Source organism: Bubalus kerabau, chromosome 10 (genome assembly GCF_029407905.1).
Source record: "Bubalus kerabau isolate K-KA32 ecotype Philippines breed swamp buffalo chromosome 10, PCC_UOA_SB_1v2, whole genome shotgun sequence".
Lineage (NCBI taxonomy): Eukaryota > Metazoa > Chordata > Mammalia > Artiodactyla > Bovidae > Bubalus > Bubalus kerabau.
The window spans coordinates 60,961,980-60,984,108 of NC_073633.1; the positions used below are offsets into that span (position 1 = coordinate 60,961,980).

The following is a 22,129-nucleotide window of genomic DNA, read 5'->3' on the forward strand; positions in this document are numbered from 1 at the left end:
AACATTAGTTTGCTAGGACAGCATTAAATTTTATTGATAGTTATTGTGGTAAGTGGTGAAGCTGAATTCATGTATTAGCAATTCAGTGTGAGAATGTGAGTTTCTATTCAGTGTGAGAATGTGAGTTTCAGGGAAATATAAGGAGTTATTAAGGAAAATATCCCTTTCCTGGGTGATGCACGTCTACTTTCATTTTTTGTACTGTTTCTGATTCTTCCAATTTACATACATTTTAATGAATAACTTCAATGAAAAGCTTGCCACATGTATTTAACCATTACCAAATAAAGCATGCTATCTGAAGAAATGGAAACAGACTATGAAAATGTTTCTAAAGCTTATGAGTGGGTGGCATCTCTCTTCTCTGAAAGACCTGAAGAATGAGCTCATTTCTTAAGTATGACCTACATCATTTTTTTCTTTAAGAGATCTAAGCCATAGTTTCTATATGGCAATATTTTTTCCTACCTATTTTCTCAAAATATCACTACCCTAATATGGTTGTTTCTTAAGACACTGCTTTACAATTCACTTTTAAAAGAGGAAGACTAAATTGTAATTGTAGGATGGGATTGTAGGATGGGATGTTGCAGGTGACTTGGCTGGGTAATACTGAGTCAGTTTCCCTTCCTTATAAGCATTCATTCCTCAGTATACACTTTATGTTTTAAAGGAGTACTATTTTGCTTTAAAAAACACATTCATTACCATTAACAGTCTCAGTTGATCTGGTTGTATAGGGAGAATACTAATCAGGTAGAGGAAAGTGTACAATGTGTGTGAACTGTTAGGACCACAGCCAGCCATACCAGCATTTGCGATTTAATCTCTATTTCGACTTTTCCTCTGTCCTCCCTCAATTTCAGGCAACCCATGCACCTTACACTGACCATATTCAAATAAATAATAAAGGGGACACTATTAAATGTGAAAAACACATCATTTGAAAATGAAAATCCATGTTAAAATAGAGTTCTTCAGCAGTACTTTTTTAGTTATTTAAGGTCAGCAGACAAATCAATTCAGCAGTGAAAAGTCAACAATATGTGTTTTAGAGTTTTGGCATTTCAGGACCTAAAGTACCAGTATAAAGGGTTTTCTTTTTTCAGAAATGAAAAATCTAAGATAACCTGTCATAAAAGTCAAAGTGACATGTACTTATTCAGAAATGTAAAAGAATGGAGAGGCCATTAACATTCACTGAGCATCTACTATGTGCCAGATTCTTAGCAGCGACTTTCCCATTTAGTCTTCAATAAACCACTAAGGTAAATTTTATTATTCCTATTTATTTGAAGGAAGAAAAATGAAGCCCTGAGAAGTTAGAAAAACTTTTTCCAGGTCACATATCTGGTAAGTTAGATTTGTCTTTGACATTCAGATACATGACCTCCCAATTTTAAGGTCTGCACAGGGGCTGCAGAAGAGCATGGCGCTTGCTTGCAGAAGGCAGAAGTCAAGCAGGCTTGGAAAAGAATTCCAGTTGCTGTCACCTCAGGGATGTGTCAACCCTGTTTGAGGAACATGACTTTACATGTTCCCACTGACCATGTCAGGCTATTATGAGATAAAAGTAAGAACACAGATTGGAAGTCACTTTGAAAATTTCTACTTGGGCCAAGTGCCATTGAACTCCAAGTAGTTATTCTGAGGAATCTGACAGTGCCAGGGTCAACAAAGTCAGTTAGGTAATTGATGGGTAGTGTGTATAACTCCGTATGCCTGGATAGGATTTGTTGAGAATTAGCAAGAGCTGAAAACAGACAGGATGCGACCAGCTCTGCACACCTGCTTCTTCACCTGAGTACTCACTCTGCAAACAGTCGGCATTCAGGAGGTCCTGACACTTTTCGTGGCACTTCACTCCACACTCCGAACACTTCATGCCTTGCCGGGCAATGCCCCATAGGAGCCCTTCACACTCGTAACAGTAGGTAGGTGTTGTAGCCGTCCAGACCTCGAAGTTGTGTGGGGTGGTGGAGGACATGGGGTAGATCAGTGCCTGTAGCGTCTTCTTGAATACATGTATTTTCTGGGAAGGTGAGAGAAGTTACCAATGTAAGGTACATCAATGGATCTGGAGAAGCCCAACATAAAACAAACCATGTTATCACTTTTTCCTGAAAACGCTATTTTGAGAGGACTCTTTAATTATTTATTTAAGTGATGACAGTCATCACAGTGACTCTGCTTAAGTATTCTTCCTTCAATGCTCCAGGGCCCCATTCAGTAATTTGAATACCGCTGCTAAGTCGCTTCAGTTGGGTCCGACTCTGTGAAACCCCAGAGAAGACAGCCCACCAGGCTCCCCTGTCCCTGGGATTCTCCAGGCAAGAACACTGGAGTGGGTTGCCATTTCCTTCTCCAATTTGAATACAGAAACTCCCTAATTTTCACATGGGACTGGGCTTCACTGCTGTGCAAGGTTCTTTCATGGCAGCACAAAGCTCTGGTTTCTTGATAATGACTACATCCTCTGTCCTGTTACTTCATGAGCACAAGGATGATGAACATCATGCTCACTGCTGGATCAATCCTCAGAGCATAATCTAGTCTATGGCTTGAGATAGATATTCAGGAAACATCAATTCAAAAGTCAAAATAAATTTATATTACTATCCTTGGTCTAAGTTGGTTCTTGGTAAAATTATAAAGTCATGGAAAGTATTCTGAATGCTGATTTTAAACTTCTACAAACACCCCTCACTCCTCCTTTGTATCTTAACCAGGCCTCACCTCCCTGATTCTAACATGACATCCTCTGTAACATAACACCCCTCCCCAATTTCGAAGTATACTTCTAGAGATCTTTCTACAGGGAATTGCTTTCACTGCCTTAAAGGGAGAGATATATATTTTTTTAATTTATTGGGATATAATTGCTTTTCAATGTTGTGTTAGTTCTGCTGCATAGCAAAGTGAATCAGCTTTATGTATACATATATCCCCTGCCTCTGTGGTTTCTGTCACCACCCCCATCCCACCCATCAAGTCATCACAGAGCTGAGCTCCCGGTTTTACACAGTAGGTTCCCACTAGCTATCTACTTTACACATGGTAGTGTATATATGTCAGTGCTAATCTCCCAATTAATTCCACTTCTCTCCCCACCATGTCCACTTGTTCATTCTGTATGTCTCTATCTCTACTCTTGCCCTGTAAATATGTTAATCTGTACCATTTTTCTAGATTCCATGTATATGCAATAATATACAATATTTGTTTTCCTCTTTCTGTCTGACTTCACTCTGTATGACAGACTCTAGCTCCATCCACATCTTTACAGATGACTGAACGGAGATAATTTTTAACACTGCAGGGAAGCCATTGGTGAAGTGAGCACTGAACAAGGAGCCCAGAGGCCTGAGTTCCTGAGCACAGGCTCTGTCGCATGACAGTTGAAATGGGCTTCAGAAGGCAGGAGCTGTCTTGTCTCTGAGTGTTAGGGCACAGCACCTTTTCATGGCATGAAATGAATGCTGTGCTATTTGCGAGTCTTATAATCTATGGAGAGACTTAAGTTCTCTAATCCTCAATTTCCTGCGCTACCTGTCTACTGTGTGTTGATGATCAAACTGTGTGACAGTAACAAATATAGCCCATAGACTTCAAACACTGAATAAATGCTAAGTAAGAGTGCTCATACTTCAGATGTGTTTAGATGAGTCTCTTTGCTTCTCATTTCCCACTCTGCTGGTGACTCACTGGGGAGAAAGACCAGCACTCTCTGAAGTTACATTTATAAATAATTCCCCACAACCACCTGATGCCTGATGAATAGTTGTTTACATAAATCCTGTAGGAGTCTAGCTGATAAGCAACACTAGAAGGGAAGTGCTTGTGTTTTTCATTAATCATCCTTAAATCTCATTTCAGAGTATCTTCCCACAGTGTTGACATGACTACCTTTCTATTATTCTTCAATTCCAAAGTATGGAAACAGCACTTTTCCTTTTATCAGTAATTCCCCTCACCAGGTATTTCCCCAGAATATGTCTGGTAATGGTACAAGGAGTTTCCCCTACAAAGAAGCTAATCTTCACTAAAAATTTTTCCATCTTTTAAAAAGCAAGATCCAGTCTTGCTACTCAATGAGGGTCTGATCAAAGTTCTTTACATTTCAAGTGAGTCTACACACCAAAAGTGTGTTCAAAATACGGGAACTTCTCAAGTAGGGGAACCCTGTGTTAGGGTTCACATAGAACAAGTGGATCCATCATTTTTCAATAAAGATAATTTGAGTCAATAAATCTCTTGGTTTCATTCTTTAATGAAGATGTCATGTCTTGAAAAGAACTGTTAAGACCAGAAACTATAAAACTCCTAGAGGAGAACATAGGCAAAACACTCTCTGACATACATCACAGCAGGATCCTCTATGACCCACCTCCCAGAATATTGGAAATAAAAGCAAAAATAAACAAATGGGACCTAATTAAACTTAAAAGCTTCTGCACAACAAAGGAAACTATTAGCAAGGTGAAAAGACAGCCTTCAGAATGGGAGAGAATAATAGCAAATGAAGCAACTGACAAACAACTAATCTCAAAAATATACAAGCAACTCCTACACCTCAATTCCAGAAAAATAAATGACCCAATCAAAAATGGGCCAAAGAACTAAATAGACATTTCTCCAAAGAAGACATACAGATGGCTAACAAACACATGAAAAGATGCTCAACATCACTCATTATCAGAGAAATGCAAATCAAAACCACTATGAGGTACCATTTCATGCCAGTCAGAATGGCTGCAATCCAAAAGTCTACAAGCAATAAGTGCTGGAGAGGGTGTGGAGAAAAGGGAACCCTCTTACACTGTTGGTGGGAATGCAAACTAGTATACAGCCACTATGGAGAACAGTGTGGAGATTCCTTAAAAAACTGGAAATAGAACTGCCTTATGATCCAGCAATCCCACTGCTGGGCATACACACTGAGGAAACCAGAAGGGAGGGAAAGAGACACGTGTACCCCAATGTTCATCGCAGCACTGTTTATAATAGCCAGGACATGGAAGCAACCTAGATGTCCATCAGCAGATGAATGGATAAGAAAGCTGTGGTACATATACACAATGGAGTATTACTCAGCCATTAAAAAGAATACATTTGAATCAGTTCTAATGATGTGGATGAAACTGGAACCTATTATACAGAGTGAAGTAAGCCAGAAAGAAAAACACCAATACAGTATACTAACGCATATATATGGAATTTAGAAAGATGGTAACAATAACCCTATGTACGAGACAGCAAAAGACACACTGAGGTATAGATCAGTCTTATGGACTCTGTGGGAGAGGGAGAGGGTGGGGAGATTTGGGAGAATGGCATTGAAACATGTATAATATCATGTATGAAACGAGTCACCAGTCCAGGTTTGATGCACGATACTGGATGCTTGGGGCTGGTGCACTGGGACGACCCAGAGGGAGGGTCTGGGGAGGGAGGAGAGTTCAGGATGGGGAGCATGGGTATACCTGTGGCGGATTCATTTCGATGTTTGGCAAAACTAATACAATATTGTAAAGTTTAAAAATAAAATTAAAAAAAAAAGAATTCTATTAGAATTAGAAGCATGTATTATTCATCTTTGCTTCCCCTTTACTGCCTAGCAGAGTGATATTCAATATCTTTGAAGTGAACTGAATGATTCTTGGCATAAGAGATATACCATTAGGTCTACATAGACAGTTTTATGTTCTGAGCTGAGGGCCTGGGGGACTGTATGATGTGTGTGTGTGCATAGTACAGAATTGTTGGTTTAGCTAAAATTAAAAAAAAAAAAAACAAGATTGGAGTTCAGGTATATTTGCAATTGCATAATTTGTTACCTTAGTAGTGGGAAAAAACAACAATTCTAACTGGAACACTGGGTAGGAATAGATTAGAGTCTGCTACTGAACATAAGAAAAGAGAGAGATATATATTAACTTAGAAAGCAGAATTGGGCAGATTCTTTACCAGCTGAACCACAAAGGAAGCCCAAGAATACTGGAGTGGGTAGCCTATCCCTTCTCCAGCAGATCTTCCTGACCCAGGGATAGAACCGGGATGTCCTGCATTGCAGGCAGATTCTTTACCAACTGATCTATCAGGGAAGCCTAGAGTTACACAAGCACTTGCTTTTTAATATGAATTTATCCACACAATTTAAATTTAATGATTAACACATTTTATCTAATCCCCTATGTCCATTTTCTTTTTATTGAATTCAAGTGATATACAATCAGTCCTCTAAATTTTTAGGCTATAGTAAGAGTATTAATATAAGGAACATTTGCTAAAATATTACACATGTTGAAGGAAAACAAGTGATAGACAGTTTTGATAGACAGCTGGCAAGGTTTCATTGAAATTGAAATGTTTGTTTTGGTTTGGTTAAAGAGGCATGGTCCATTTCATGAGAAGAGAAGCTAATTTCAAAATAGAAGAAACATGGAAAATTTATCAGACAGCACATCAAAAATCAATTGAATAGGGCATTAAAATAAACCATAACATTTGAAAGCTATAGAAGCTGGACAAAAACATAAGAGAATTCACTAGAGGGTATATGTCCCCAGTCTCAAGAAAATGATATGAGTTTTTCATTCTTGATTTTGGAGATATGGGCATGTGTTTACTAAAGCTGAAAATCACTCTAAAATAAATGGTTTATGAAAATATTTCTTATTCCAGCAAAGCATAAGATAGAATGATGGTCAATATAGAAATTCAGGAAATCAATAGTTAAGGAAAGCATGGAAAGAAAGGAAAATACATCTGATATGATCATCTCAGGGGAATATGGTATACTGAGGGAAAGAGTGTATTTTTAGCAGCAAAATAACAGCAGATCAAATAAGATTACAACGACATAGCTTTTGTGGAATAAGGTGAAAATCTAGGATATGGGGCACTGAATGAAAACAAAACAGAAGAAAACAAAGGAAAACCCTAAAATGAGCCATGGGAAATGGAAGTCTGCCACTTATCTTGGATTAAGAATTGAATTAACGAGAAGAGAAAAAATATACACATATATACCCACGCATACAAGGACGCAGAGTAGATAGAAAGAGAACTCGGTGCAGGTAATAGGATGCTAGCTGATGTGAAAGGATGGGGACTGAGAATTATGTTATCAAGAGAGGGTCTCTGGCCTAGGTAAACAAGGAACCAGACATATGGAGAAGATGGTTCGAAGAGCAAACAGAATCCTAATTACTGGAATTAGGACTGAGAGACAGAGTGGATTCAGTGATTTGGGAGACTTGCCACTAATCTATTTTAAATGTTTCTAAACTTTTCAAATCTTGTACAGTCAATGTAATATTATTAGCTAAAATGTATGTTCTGATAATAATAAAATCTATGCTCACTGCAGAAGTAATTTATAAACCGAAAAAGCACTAAAATAAAAAATAGCTTAATCTTTCAAATTTAGGCATAGTTTGACCCATATTCTTCCAGGAAATTTTATATTCATAGCCAGGATATCAGGCTTTTGCAGAGAAGTAAAAACAAACGTTACTTTTATACTACTGAAGTGATTCCAGAAAATAAGGCAATTTTATTGTGTTTCAACAGTGCCTTGATCTGTAGAAATGAGAACAAGGAACACTTTCACTCAGATAAGACTTAGTAACCAAGTATGACCTATGGACTACAAAGGAGAAGATGCGCATATTTTAGACGTAGATTTTGTTAAAAATTCATGCCCCGAGAAACTGGAATTTAAAGCAAGTTGCTCTACTAAATCACTTCCTGAACAATTAGGACTCTGAAATTGCCTTTCCTATTGACAGCTATATGGGGAAATTAGAATGAGTCCAAGAAATAAAGCAGTCAAGCCTCCTACTGAGAACAATTACCAGTGTTTTGGGGCCACCAAAATTCCAATCTACCAACTGTTGACACTTAAAACAGGAACAAAGCTTGGCTGCCTCCATTTGCCACATACCTTTTCTCTTCCCTCACCCCCATGTTAACCAGTGACTTAACTAATAAAGTTCTATTTTTCTTCTCATACTCCCTCACAGAAATATGCAAAGCATCATTTTCTTATACTTAAAACACAATCACATTTTGATAATTCCAGGGAAAAATTATGCTTTCTGTTTTTAAGTGTATTTCACATGCTTAATGCATGCTTTTTAGAAAAGAAATCAATTTACTGCCCTGTATGTATCATTTTGCTATTTCTGAACAAAAGCATCAGAAAGATTTGCAGAGCAAAGGTTAGATAAATGAGACCTTTGAAATTTGTTATGAGGACAGAACAATGGTAGAATAAGATCCTGAGCATAAAAACAGACATAATTTCAGGACTGATTTTTTAATCAAACTAATCATTACATAAGATTGACACCAGAAGGTAAAATTACTCAGGCAAAATTTTTATAGCAGAACGTACAGAGACTAAAAGTTATGTGCCTCTACATGGAACACTTTATGTAGTTTGTTTTTACTCACATTACCACTGATTAAGTAACTAATAGATTGAGTCCAAATAAAGAGAGTAGAAGAGTGATAAAATAGATGATTCAATAAGTTAAGAAGAGGACAATACAGGATATACACCTTGAAAGATAATTTTGTTTCATGCCAATATATTACAAGGAACTTGATCTGATAACAAATTATGACAAATTTGTCATGTACTATAAGTATCGGTTTTTCTCCAATTCAAGCTTTCAATGAATATATATATATTATATATATATATATATATTATATATATAATATATATATATAAAGTGGTATAAGATGAGTAACTTATTAAATATAAGAGGCAAAAATAATGTGAATTTCTCCACTGGGGGAAACTTTGGACATTTTAATGTGGAAAGGTCTAGTTCTCATCAGTTGGGGCAGAGCCTGAGTTTTTATAAATCTTCTGATAGAGGTCATGAAAGAGGAAGGAGAAGGATTAGGATATTATAATAGGAAAAGAGGGAAAGGGGTGAGCATCTCTCTTAAAGGGAAACTATTCTACTGTTCTCTTTTGTAACTAAGAAAGTCACTCATGCATCTATGGAAAGCTGTGTGGTGAAAGCAGACAATCATAAAAATAATAACTAATATTTACTACATATTTATGTGTCCAAGGGGCTCCCCTGGTAGCTCAAACAGTAAAGAATTTGCCTGTAATGCGGGAGACCCAGGTTTGATCCCTGGGTCAGGAAGAGCCCCAGGAGAAGGCAGTGGCAACCCACTCCAGTATTCTTGCCTGGAGAATTCCATGGACAGAGAAGCCTGGTGGGTTACAGTCTATGAGGCTGAAATGAGTTGGACATGACTGAGCAAGTAACACTCACTTTTTACCATGTGTCCAAAATGGTTGAAGTGCTCTCGATTTATCTCATTTGATTTCCCTAACAATCTTCTAGAAATATTAGTATATTCAGTTTGTATATTGAAAAACTAATCTGGCAACCTAGCCAGAAAAAACAAAAAAACATCATTTTACTGTTTTTTGTGGGAAAAAAATAAAACATTTTACTATATAGAAGGGGCTCAAAAGAAACAGATTTCCCAGTTATCTCAGAAAGTTTTTAAAAAGGAACTTAAAGACAAAATTACAAAAGTGGATTCTCTGGAAACCTAGGAGATATGTTTGGAATTCAGTTAAAGTCCATGGCCTTTGATCTTGGGCTTTTCGTATCATTTTCAGATATGACATTCAGACTTGCCTCCTACCTAATGTTGCACTGAGAGTAGTAACCAAAGCCTAAGCACTTTCAGATCTTTATATGTGTGTGTGTGTGTGTGTGTGTGTGTGTGTGTGTGTATTTAAGACAGGGTTATTGATCAACTTTAAAATTTGAAAAGTATTTTAATTAAACATTTAAAAATTATCTACTTTATTAAAATAAATAGTATAGATAACTTCAATCTATTTAATGGAAAACAGGGAAACTAAAGAAAACTCAATCTACAGAATATAAACCTAGAAAGGAAACAGAGTAAAATGAAGAGAAATAGTAAATCAAAAAAAAGTAATAGAACTAAGCCCATAAAATAGAATTCACCCATAAAAAGGAAAATTCTGAAATTAAATTTTAAAATCAAGTTGTTTTTCTATAAGATATGAATAAAGACACAATAAAATGTAAATAAAGGGCTATAAAAGGTTCTATCAAAGAGGATACTAACCTAATTTAGTGAAAGTGAAAGTGAAAATCACTCAGTTATCTCCAACTCTTTGTGACCCCATGGACTTTAGTCCATGGAATTCCTCAGGCCAGAATACTGGAGTGGGTAGCCTTACCTTTCTCCAAGCCCGGGATCAAACCCAGGTCTCCTGCATTGCAGGCGGATTCTTTACCAGCTGAGCCACAAGGGAAGCCAAAGAATATTGGAGTGGGTAGCCTATCCCTTCTCCAGCAGATCTTCCTGACCCAGGAATTGAACTAGGGTCTCCTGAATTGCAGGTGGATTCTTTACCAACTGAACTAAAATTTAGGGTAGCTGTATTAATATCACATAGAACATTTTTAAGGAAAAATCATTTAAATGATTATTAAAATCAACTAGCAAAAGTTGAAAGAAATTATTAGAGATATAGAAGCCCCAAAACTTATGTACTAAAACAGAAAAAGCTCAGATGTGATATCTACAATGCTGATCATGTATTAAGCTATAAAGTGAAAGTGAAGTCGCTCAGTCGTGTGCGACTCTTTGAGACCCCATGGACTCTAGCCTATCAGGCTCCTCAGTTCATGGAATTTTCCAGTCAAGTGTACTGGAGTGGGTTGCCATTTCCTTCTCCACCGGATCTTCCTGACCCAGGGATCAAACCCAGGTCTCCGGCATTGCGGGCAGACACTTTACTGTCTGAGCCACCAGGGAAGTCCAGCAATCCTCAATTAAATAAGAAAGACTGAAGTACAGTCCATCTCCTTTGAATACAATGCAGTAACAAAATAAAGCCCTTATCTTTGGAATACTAATGAAAACACTTTCCATATAACTGATGAGTCAAAATACTAATCACTGGACCATTTACGAAACAATTCTATCTAAACAACAATAAAAGCACTATATATCAAAATTTGTACAATGCAGCTAAAGTGTGCTAAGAGGAAAATGGATAGTTTTAAATGCATATGTTAGAAAAGACAAAAAGAAAATTAAGTTATACACATGTGGTTAAAAATATAAACAAAAGCAATAAAATGATAGATATAAAATCTTTGAAGTTTGGAAGGAGAAAGAAATTGAGAAAGGAATACACAGAGGGTAGAAATATTCTCTTCTCAAAGCTAAGTGATGGATATACAGGTGTTTGTACTGTTTTTCACTTCGTTGATGCTGTATGTATTTTGTGTGTATGCAACAGTTAAAGATCCTGATGCTGGGAAAGATTGAGGGCAAGAAGATAAGGGTGCAACAGAGGATGAAATGGTTGAAAGGCATCACCGACTCAATGCACATGAGTTTGAGCAAACTCTGGGAGATACTGAAGGACAGGGAAGACTGGAATGTTGTGGTTCATGGGGTTGCAAAGAGTCAAACAGGACTTAGTGACTGAACAACAACAATAGCTAACAGCAACAATAAAAATTAACAAACTACATATTCAACTTAATAAGTTAGAAAAATAGCTTCAGGATAAATACAAACAGCAGAAGATGAATTCAAATAAGACAAGAGCAGAAATAAATGAAATAGAAAGCAAATCAACAATATGGAGTCAACAAATGCCAGAGAATCTCTTGTATAATGATTTACAAAAGAGAAAAAAGTACAAATAAATAAGATAAAAAACAGCTCAAGCTTTTATGAATGATACAATTATATGAACAATTTGATGGTATTCAATCTGAAAATTTAGAAAAAAAAGACAACCTTTGGGAAAAATATAAATTATCAAAATTGACTCAAGAACAAATGTTTAAATAACAGGAATAGAACTGTTATACTAAATAAATTGATTCAATAGTCAAATAACTACCCTCAAATAAAACAAACAACCCCCCCCCCAAACAAAACTACAAGATGGTTTTAAGAGGCAAATTTTGTCAGTCTTTCAAGGTATAGCAACACACAATTCACATAGATCATCCCAGAGAAGTGACAAAAAGGAAAGCTCCCTAGCTTATTTAACAAAATTAATTTATTACTGATGCCATGATTGTTCAAAGACATGGTAAATCATATGCCATTTTACTAATGAATATGGATGCAAACATTTTACATAATTAGCAAACATATGAGAAAATTGAAGCCAAGAAAATTTCAGTAACTTGCCCAAGTTCCCTCAGTTAATAAATGGAGGACTTGGACCAACAATTTTCTCAAGCCTAGGACCATGCTCTTGAAGAAGGCAAGAAGCAAGACCAATAGCAACACTACTTGTTATGAAGCCCCTGTCAATACTCCCTGTAACCTGCCGCTCAGGTGCAAAGGTGACAGGGATGCACTGAGCTCAGCATGTACTCTGCATTATTCACCTTAAGTTCCTATCTCACTGCCCTGATGGCCATTGCTGTGCCTGGCAAGACATTTCCTTAATTCTCACTCATTGTGAAATAAGTATTACTGCATTAATTTAAGGATGAGTCTGAGGGAGATAAAGTGTAATGACAAGAAATGTGTTCTGAAAAGCAGTAAGAGGTAGAGCTGAGATTCAAACTCAGATCACATCACTTCAACAATCATTTATGTGGTTTGAAAGTATTCCTGTTTCTGAGCAGGACGCCAGACTCCTTGGGTGAACTGTGAGCCTTCAAATTTCAGACTGAATCCCAGATACTAGGCAGGTGGTTCTGACCTGTTTCCTTCTCCCAAGCATTCTTCTAGTGTCATGCTGGAATAGGACTATGTCTGATTTCCTGATCACTCTCACACCTAGTTCTTGCCGGTCCCTTTACTTTAGCCTGAATCCTGTATTGGAAGAAGGACCTCTATATCCCTAGACAAATCAACCCTTAGTGAGAATTCACACACTCTATAAGCCTGCCCTTAGGCCAGCCTCCTAAACATGGCCATCAACCCAGATAGAACAAACCATGTTTGAGAATCTCTTTTAGCCTTGGTGATTTGGGTTCTTTACTCTGAGTTTCCCATAACCATCATCTAAGCCTGTCTTAATTTAAATACCCCACCACCTAAGAGCTTCTATGAAGAACCATGGCAACAGTCCTTGGGTGACTGTTATCTCAGTTCTCCCTTCACTACATTATAAGCATCATGGTGGCAGGGATTTTTAGATAAATTGTTCTCTGCCTTATTTCCAAAATTTGAAACAATGCCTGAAACATAGTAGACAGTCCATATTTGTTGAAATGTTGAGTGGATTTGCTCTGATTGTGCTACTGTTGGGTCCAAACCTAGGAAATTATCACTGGGAAAGCAAGCACAAAGCTAAGCAGTATAGCGCCAGGCAGATTACTGAGTATGAATACCAGATTGTTATTCTGTCTTGTGTTATTCAACCAGATTGGACTATTTAGAAATTTCAGGCCTTAAGGGCTAATTAGACTGAGATTCCCAATCAACCCCAGTAGCTCCTCATGGTGAGTGGGAATTGGTGACGGATGGAGCACTTGGCAGTGATCTGCCCACTGCCAAGTGTGTGTCAGTGGAGATGGTGCTGGCCTACCCACTGTCAACTTGCCTCAGATTTTATAGCACTTTCCTTCCTTGGAAGAGATGACTGCGATTTTTACTGTACATCTCTTTAATTCAAATAGAATAGGGCTATTCAAATAGAAGGCCTACCTTTTTCCACACGGCCAAGTCATTTTTCTTCATGTAAAGGCAAATATTTCATGCTTCACATTGAGGGTGCCTGGGACTTGCAGCACCAGGAACTAGAAATTATTCACTCCAGCATTTATATTAGTTGCCCATGTAATGACTTAATGTGACAGCTTGTCAAGAATGAGATTTAATATGCCTGTTGTATGGAAGTCATATTTCATTTGCTTTTTGGGACACTGGCCCCAGGGAAATGGGCTTTATAAATTTTAGCAGGAACTGTTGGGCTTGGTTCATCCACCCAACACTCACACAGAAAAATCTTTTATAGAGGCTTTCTGAAACTAAATACTAAAATAAAATGAATACTTTTAAGTAAAGGAACAGTTGACCAATAGCTATTTTAACCATACAGTGAGGGTGTGCTCCCTGTCAGAGCTTCAGAAAATGTAGTGGCAGTCCTCTAATTTCTATTGCTTTTCTCTTAACTTTTCATAGGGATGAGTATTTGTGCTTTAAACCAAAGACAATATTTTAAAACATAAAAAAACAGTCTAGAAGTCTATCCAATAAAAACCTTCCATTTTGATTATTTCCTCTGAAGCAAAAGACTGGATACTCTGAGATTCAGTAAGCAATAAGAGGCTTTTTCATGTATCAGAGAATGTTTATTTTCTCTTGTATCCAAACTACACTGGAAGTATTACATGGCATAACAAACCCAACAGATAAAAATAAGCCCCTGGGAAAGCAGTCATGTTTTAAAAATACTACGGCACAATACAAAATGTTCTGAATGTGCTGTAGCACCCAGATATTCAAATAGACATGTACTACCTCTGATATGTATTGGGCTGAGCGGGGTTTGCTGATGGAGACCTAGGAAAGGTTGGCTTTGGGTGGAAGATGACAATGAAAGAAGAAGAAAATGAGAAACAAAAATGTAAATAATGGTGTTTACGTGTCAAGTATATAGGAATTTAAAACAAGTAATAATAGTGGCCATGTTTTTATTCTCTAAGAAAGACATAGTCTCTAAAATTGGAGGAGGTAGTAGTACACAGTTGCAATAATCTGGGCACAGGGGCACAGATAAATTTTCCTGGATACAAGCCCCAGAGTAGTGGCTGGCAGGATGCAGTTACCATGGCACAACATCCACTGCTCATTGGAACTGGAATTACCTGGGAGGTTTTTTTCTTTTTAACTGGAAATGGCAACCCACTCCAGTGTTCTTGCCTGGAGAATCCCAGGGACAGTGGAGCCTGGTAGGCTGCAGTCCATGGGGTTGCTGAGGTAGGACACGACTGAGTGACTTCACTTTCACTTTTCACTTTCATGCATTGGAGAAGGAAATGGCAACCCACTCCAGTGTTCTTGCCTGGAGAATCCCAGAGACAGGGAAGCCTGGTGGGCTGCTGTCTATGGGGTCGCACAGAGTCAGACACGACTGAAGTGATTTAGCTTATCCAGGTTACACTTGAAGCCAGTTAAATCATTCATGGGAGTGAGACCCAGGCATCAGGGTTTAAAAGCTCCCCTAGGTGATTCTAGATGGCTCAGATGGTAAAAAATCTGCCTGCAGTGCAGGAGAAACCTGAGTTTAATCTCTAGGTTGGGAAGATCCCTTGGAGAAGGGAACGGCAATCCACTCCAGTATTCTTGCCTGGAGAATTCCATGGACAGAGGAACCTGGCAGGCTACAGTCCATGGGGTTGCAAACAGTAGGACACAACTGAGCAACACACACACACACAGAGGCAATTCTAATGAGCAAAATTCAAGAATCCCTGATCTAGATATTTGCAATCTATTTCTACCTTCTAATCATGTTGGTTCTTTCATTCAATAAGGAATTGACAAAGCATCTATCTCATGCCAGACTATGTAGTAAGCAATAGGGATAAAAACATTTAACAAGGACATCAAACAAGATGCAGTTCTTACCCTCATGGAGTCAAAAGGGAAGGCTTATGCAAAATAATCAAATTGTACTAACAAAAATAATAAAAGCACCAGCTTGTATTTATTGTATACTGTACCCTAGGATGCACAAGCATGTTAAACACTTATCCACTTCCTTCATCTACTGTATTATTATCACATCACTGTACATATGAGAGAACTCAGGCCCAGAGAAGTTACATAACTTGCCAGATATAATAAGCTAATTTAGCGGTCCAAATAGGATTCACCCCAAGCAGCCTTCACTCTTAATCACACCATCCTCTTGAGTTTGTGATTAAATGCTAGGAAGGCCCAGAGGAAGAAACAAATAATTGAGCCAAAAGGGGAGGGAGGTGTTTGGGAAAGCCTCAAAAACGAGGCAACATGTGGACTATGTAGAAATTTAGCAGGAATTTTCAGGTGGATTATAACAAGCAAACTGTGTTTGGATGAAATAGCATTTGTAAAGATGGGAAGGTACATGAATATTTGAGCAACACAGGATAATTTGTATGACAGTGCAGCTGAGGCTTTGAGGAAATTTGTTCAGGGTGAGACTTTCTGCATGTTCCCAGTTATTCCTAGAACTTTGGAATAAACATAACAAACAAGCAGCCCAAGCAGAATGCTTTTCCCCAGACTATGATCAATGCATAGTTAGTAGCTGACTCTGCACCTACCAATTCCTCATTGTTTAAAGATGTCCTAATCACCATAGCCAGGGAGAGTCCAGACTTCCGGGCAGCCAGCGTCTTAAAAAATTAAAAAAAAAAAAAAACAATCGTGAGTTACTGATACATGAGGTGACTGTTATTTACCTATTACTCAGCAGAAGATGAAAATGTAAGAGTATAGACTATCACTGTTCACACTTTAGGTAACAGGGACATACTATATTCAGTAGTCAGCCAATTCATCCAGAATGTGGAATCACAGAACATTAAAGCTAAAAAACTCCCTTTTAGATCATCAAACCCAGACCCTACATTTTACAGATGATAAAACTGAGGCCCAGTAAGAAAGACTGAGTAACCCAAGGTTTCTAGGCTAGTATGAGACTTCTAAAACATTGTTTTTCCTCCAAGAAAACCATAATCACATGCCTTCATAAAACATGACCATTGATATAGAGCCAGCTCACCTCTCTGATAGCCCTGAATCACAACAGGTATTAGATGATTCTTGAGTTGTCTATAGTTTCCTGGAATATGCTTCCATATCTAGCCAATGTATTTTCTTACCAAGTATGCATTTTATCAAGTGAGAATCATCATTCCCAGATTTGTTCTCCTCACTCAATGCTGGTAACTTAGGTGATTTTAAGTAAGAGTTACATTCCTTTAGTTTCCCCTGTAAAATAGAACCATTATACGGCTCCCACTAGAAACATACACGATGTAAGGTTAATGTACTCAATGGTACTATAGAGAACTGTGGAAATCAGTTCTACATGGGAATATTAAATATTCTCCTCCATTAGGGGTCAGAAATATGTCTACTTGGAGCCACAAAGACACTGTGCATAGTTAAGTACAGTACAGTCCTAAGCAGGGAGGTGACTTTCCATCTGTCTCCACCCCTACCATGTAAACTTATAGGGCACTTATCTCCAAAGATAGTCTGTTATTGCTGACAACTACTGTCCCTCAAATTATGTTTTTAGTCTATTTTAGTCCATATTTGCACTTGCTATTTACATAAATTGTTCTGTCTTTCAGAATGGAGATGTTAAATCCTTATAGAACCCAAACTTCTTATTCTTATATGTTTCTGTCTTTTTATTTCCCTACCATGTTCTCTTGGAGGGCATGATTAAGAGTAGTGTTTGAGAAGACTGCCAAATATTAATTAAATAAATTTAAAATCACTTACCATGGCCTGAAGAGTCCAAGTGATAGAGAAAATAAAATATAAATAATTAGACATATGAGAAAAGAACATAATAATGTTAAATAAGCCTAATGCTAAAAAATGATGTCACACTACAACGGCAGGAATCTGAGATAACTGTAGAGACATATCATGCTTTCCAGCATAAGTTTTTTGCAGGAAAGACTTTGTCTTTTCTAATTTAAAGCTAAAGTGATGACCTTCAGATAAAGGTTTTCACAGCAAAATTAAAAAATACCAGTATCAAGAATCTGTGTACATTGTTGTAAAAGGGAAACTTCAGTTTCTCTGGGGGAAATATATTTTCATGCAATAAACCATTAAGAATATGCCTCCAAAACATGAAAACACTGTGAATGATAGAAAACATTTCTTTTTCCTGTTGATGGGCTATTTTTTAGACTTTAATACAGACTATTATTAATTCTTTTCATTTCTCAGCAGTCTCTAGCATATTTCCTTATAGGAGAGTTTGTTATTCAGAGTTATGTTCAGGGCTAATATAGGCTTTAATGACCTGGAAGCTATGGTTTTCTTTGGAGAGTGAAACAGCTTATTAATTTGGTTAGATGTGATCTTAAAGAATAAAGAACTGATTAACATTGTCTGCTTGCTTTATAAAATGCTGAAGATTATAGGGTTAAGGTGAAGACTTCAAATCCAGCCTTCCACTGCAAATTAAACTCATGGTCATTTATAAAATTGAGCACATCAAAGCCCAATTGCAGAAGACTGCTTGGCATGTTGTGTGACTTCCTTTTTGCTCAATTATAGCACTATTTTAACTCAATCTGTAATTTCACCTAATATCAAAAGCTGTCAAAAGGTTAGAGCTATTTCCTCCATCTAATCGACTTTAAAGAAATAATAAGCCTAATGCTGCTAGCATCCAGCTTCTTCTGTGTTTTATGCTATGAAATATTTACAGGCTAGGCATTTAATGAGAAGGACAATATGACATTTAATAAAGACAACGCATGCAGTCAAATGAATTAAACAGGAGTGACTCACCACATCTCGTACAATAGGCAGAGTTTTCTTTTTGCGGAGATCCGGCATACTGTCAATACCATAAAGTCCCTGACCAGCTCTGAAAGAGGGGGAGAAGGAATGATTTCAATGGGGAATAGACTTCCTATTAAAAAAAACTCCACTGTCTGTAGTTAAAAGTCTGTGAAAGAAAGGTTAAAGGATTACTATACTGGTTAAGACAGCAGCAAAAATCCAAGACTCAAGGACCTTGCCCCAAAGTAAGAGACCAACTATCACACATAGTGATCACTCTCCATCTTAGATAGTTTCATACTTTGAAGAATTATATACAGTCTGGTTTGACACATTGTTTTATTGTACCACAGAGAGGACAATTAAGATCGTTAGGTATATGGAACTTTGCACCTAGAGGAAGAAACAGTATCAAACCAGTTTGGGTGAAAGTTTGATCTGTCTGCAATGATTTAAAAAAAAATACTTTTATAGCAAAAATACTATTCTTTTGTGTGTGTACATTGTGTCTTCACAGATTGAATTCCAAGCAGAATCTTAAGAATTTACCAACATATTTATAATACTAGTGATTATCCCAGTACCATAATTTTCACTTATCTGAACTATCCAAAGATAAATGCACAAGATTAAATGTTGTATAAGCATGTTCACTGCAACTTTTTCTACTAACAACAAAAGCTAGGTAACCTAAATATTCAGTAACAGTATACTGATTGAATGAATTATAGAATATTACACAATGGAAATGATGCAATCATTAATGTAAATAAGTTAAATAAACATGTGCATATATAAAAAATACAGTATGTTAAGAAAGCACATTTCCATATTACTAAGTTTCCTATTGACCCTCATATGCATGGGTGCTTATATACGCATGGAAAATGTCTAGAAATATATTCACCAAATTGATAACCATACTTACCTCCATGGAATAAAATTAGATGAGAGAAAGAGAGAAGACTCCCTCTGTTATAAATTTAGTAATGTTCAAATTTTTATAATAAGCATGTGTTATATCTGCAATTTAAAATAATACATTAATATTTATTAAAATAAATGTAATACATTGAATTTGATTTTTCTTGCATCGAAGCCAGTCTTTTTATACAACCTAAAAGGTGCTAACATCATCATCCCCTTCTGCTCACTTGAACTGCACAACTCCTGCTAACCTCTAGCTGAGAGCCAGCTTTTGCACCAGAAGTATCACAATGCGGGCACAATGTTTTAGCTGGGCAGCTCTGCCTTTGAAACAGGCTGCAACAGCCAATAATAGGTTATCAGCATTTTAATATTCAGCTTTCACTAACACAAAGATTGTCTTTTCATTCCTGCTGCTTAATTTAACAAAGGCGAACCTTTGTCTTGTTGTATCTCTTAGTAGCCAACAGTCTGAACTCTAATACTTCCAATTTGGTGATCTTGGACAATTTGCAAAAATCCATCATCCAACTCATATAAAATAGTACAGCAAAATATTAATGAAGATGTAATAAATAGTAATAATGCCATAACTTACATGTTTGAAAATAAGGAGCAAATCCAGTAATACATGTGAAATATTAAAACCATTGTACATGGCTGTGTCACTTAGTGACCCAATGGACTGCAGCCTACCAGGCTCCTCTGTCCATGGGATTTTCCAGGCAAGAGTACTGGAGTGGGTTGCCGTTGCCTTCTCCCAGTGATGAACAGAGTATACTTAAGGTCATGCACCTGAAATAAGAGTTACCTATAGGTCACAGAATACAGGACAAAAGTAATTATGGGGCAGAGACTAAGGAAGGGGAAAGAAAGCATGGGAAGGAATAAAAGAAGGGAGGGGACACAGGGTGTGGTAGCTGGAGATGACATTCAACAGTTAAGTGGTCCACCACTGAACCTGTGAAAAAGGAGTTAATACAGCTTCTGTTGTCTGACACCCACCACTGAACCTGTGAAAAAGGAGTTAATACAGCTTCTGTTGTCTGACACTCTAGAGCAGCTGATTGGTGGCTCAGCAGTAACGAATCTGCCTGCAACGTGGGAGACCTGGGTTCCATCCCTGGATTGGGAAGATCCCCTGGAGGAGGGCATGACAACCCACTCCAGTATTCTTGCCTGGAATATCCCCATGGACAGGGGAGCCTGGTGGCTACAGTCCATGGGTTCGCAAAGAGTCAGACATGACTGAGTACATAAGACACTCTCTAGGTCAAGGGCCGTGATAGTCATGGTGACAAAGAGCAAGAATTGAGATCACAAAAGACGCATTGGCAACATTTTCTCATGAACTCCAAGAAACTGCAGAGTACAGAAGTACAGTATATATTTTTTTCTTCTGAACACTCATCTTCAGAAAGACTACTGCTATCTCAGTGTGACTCCCTGCTTGTTCATGCTTGAACCTCCCCCACCACATGCACATCTCAAACACTAAATATATGTGAAAATAAATAAATAAATAGATGGGAAAGGATTATGTAAGTGGGTTTCCAAAGCATTTTTTAGTTTCATTTGCTCCAATCTAAGACTCTGATTCCTTGCAGTTTCTACTTGCACTCCTCTGTGAACAGAATAATAATGGCATAAAATGTTCATCAATAAATGTCTTTCCACCACATTACATAGCAATCATACTAACTCACTGCCTCAAAGTGTTTTGAAATGTTTTGACTCCTAAATAATGTGACTTTAATAACTTTGTAAAGAAACATATTCAATTGTGATAATGGTTGAGAAAGTGATTTATAAACTGCAAAGTGTTATATAAGTGAGTCATGTATTTTCTTCCTATCAATAACAGATTATTTATTGTCTTTGCGTTTTCCTTCTCATGGAACTTAAATTCCAAAGCCCATCTAGAATTTGGAGTAACTGTATATATTCACAGATTCAGGAATAAATAATGCACAGATATGTTCTTGAATCACACTTCACCTTTATGCTTGTCTCATCAGAAGAGAGATACACAAGGAACGAGGCCAAACTTGAGCCAAAGTTAGAACACATGGATCCAAAATTCATCTCTGTCTCATCTGAGCTTGTTATTTAATTTAATTAAACCTATATTTTATAATTTTTAAAACTGTAATGCAATAAAATATATTCTCTTAAGCTTCACAGGTAGCACCCAAAGAGTTCATCAGGTTGTGTTTTCTTGTTTTACATTTTTACCATTACTCTAAGAAGTTTGGATAAACATATATTTTAAAGAGCTTATCCATCAAGTAACAATAAAGCTTTTATTTCAAACTTAAAAAAAAAATCTTGCCCTAATAGCCTCACTTTTTGAATAGAGAAGTGCTTGGTAAATACTGTGAAGCGCTATACAAATGTCAAATATTTGTGTAATAGTTACTGAGAGGCTTCCTAACCAGGAGAGGTCGGAGAGTGATTAAATAACAACCAAAAAAAGGTGAAGCATGGAAAGAACAATGTAAATAAGGAAATAATTGATATCTGTTAAAATCCAGAAGAAACTAGTTAGGCTGGATGAGGAGGAGGTCAGAGGCAGTCACCAACAGGGGCAAGAGCAGGCAGGTAATTCTGAAGGGAAATCTAATTTTAGGGAAGAGCTGTTTGATTTCACCCCTTTATGTAATAGCTG

The 22,129-nt window shown here is 37.2% G+C and overlaps 1 protein-coding gene across 3 annotated transcripts in view; it reads right to left on the reverse strand.

Annotated features, from left to right (window-relative positions):
• Positions 1-22,129, reverse strand: part of UNC13C (unc-13 homolog C) — an 860,874-nt gene that overhangs the window by 406,962 nt on the left and 431,783 nt on the right. For all 3 annotated transcript variants that reach the window (XM_055537914.1, XM_055537913.1, XM_055537912.1), the window contains 3 exons: positions 18,541-18,619; positions 16,320-16,391; positions 1,813-2,032 (listed from right to left, as the gene is read on the reverse strand). In XM_055537914.1, coding sequence (XP_055393889.1) covers positions 1,813-2,032; positions 16,320-16,391; positions 18,541-18,619 — 371 coding nt within the window. The remainder of the gene's footprint in view (positions 1-1,812; positions 2,033-16,319; positions 16,392-18,540; positions 18,620-22,129) is intronic.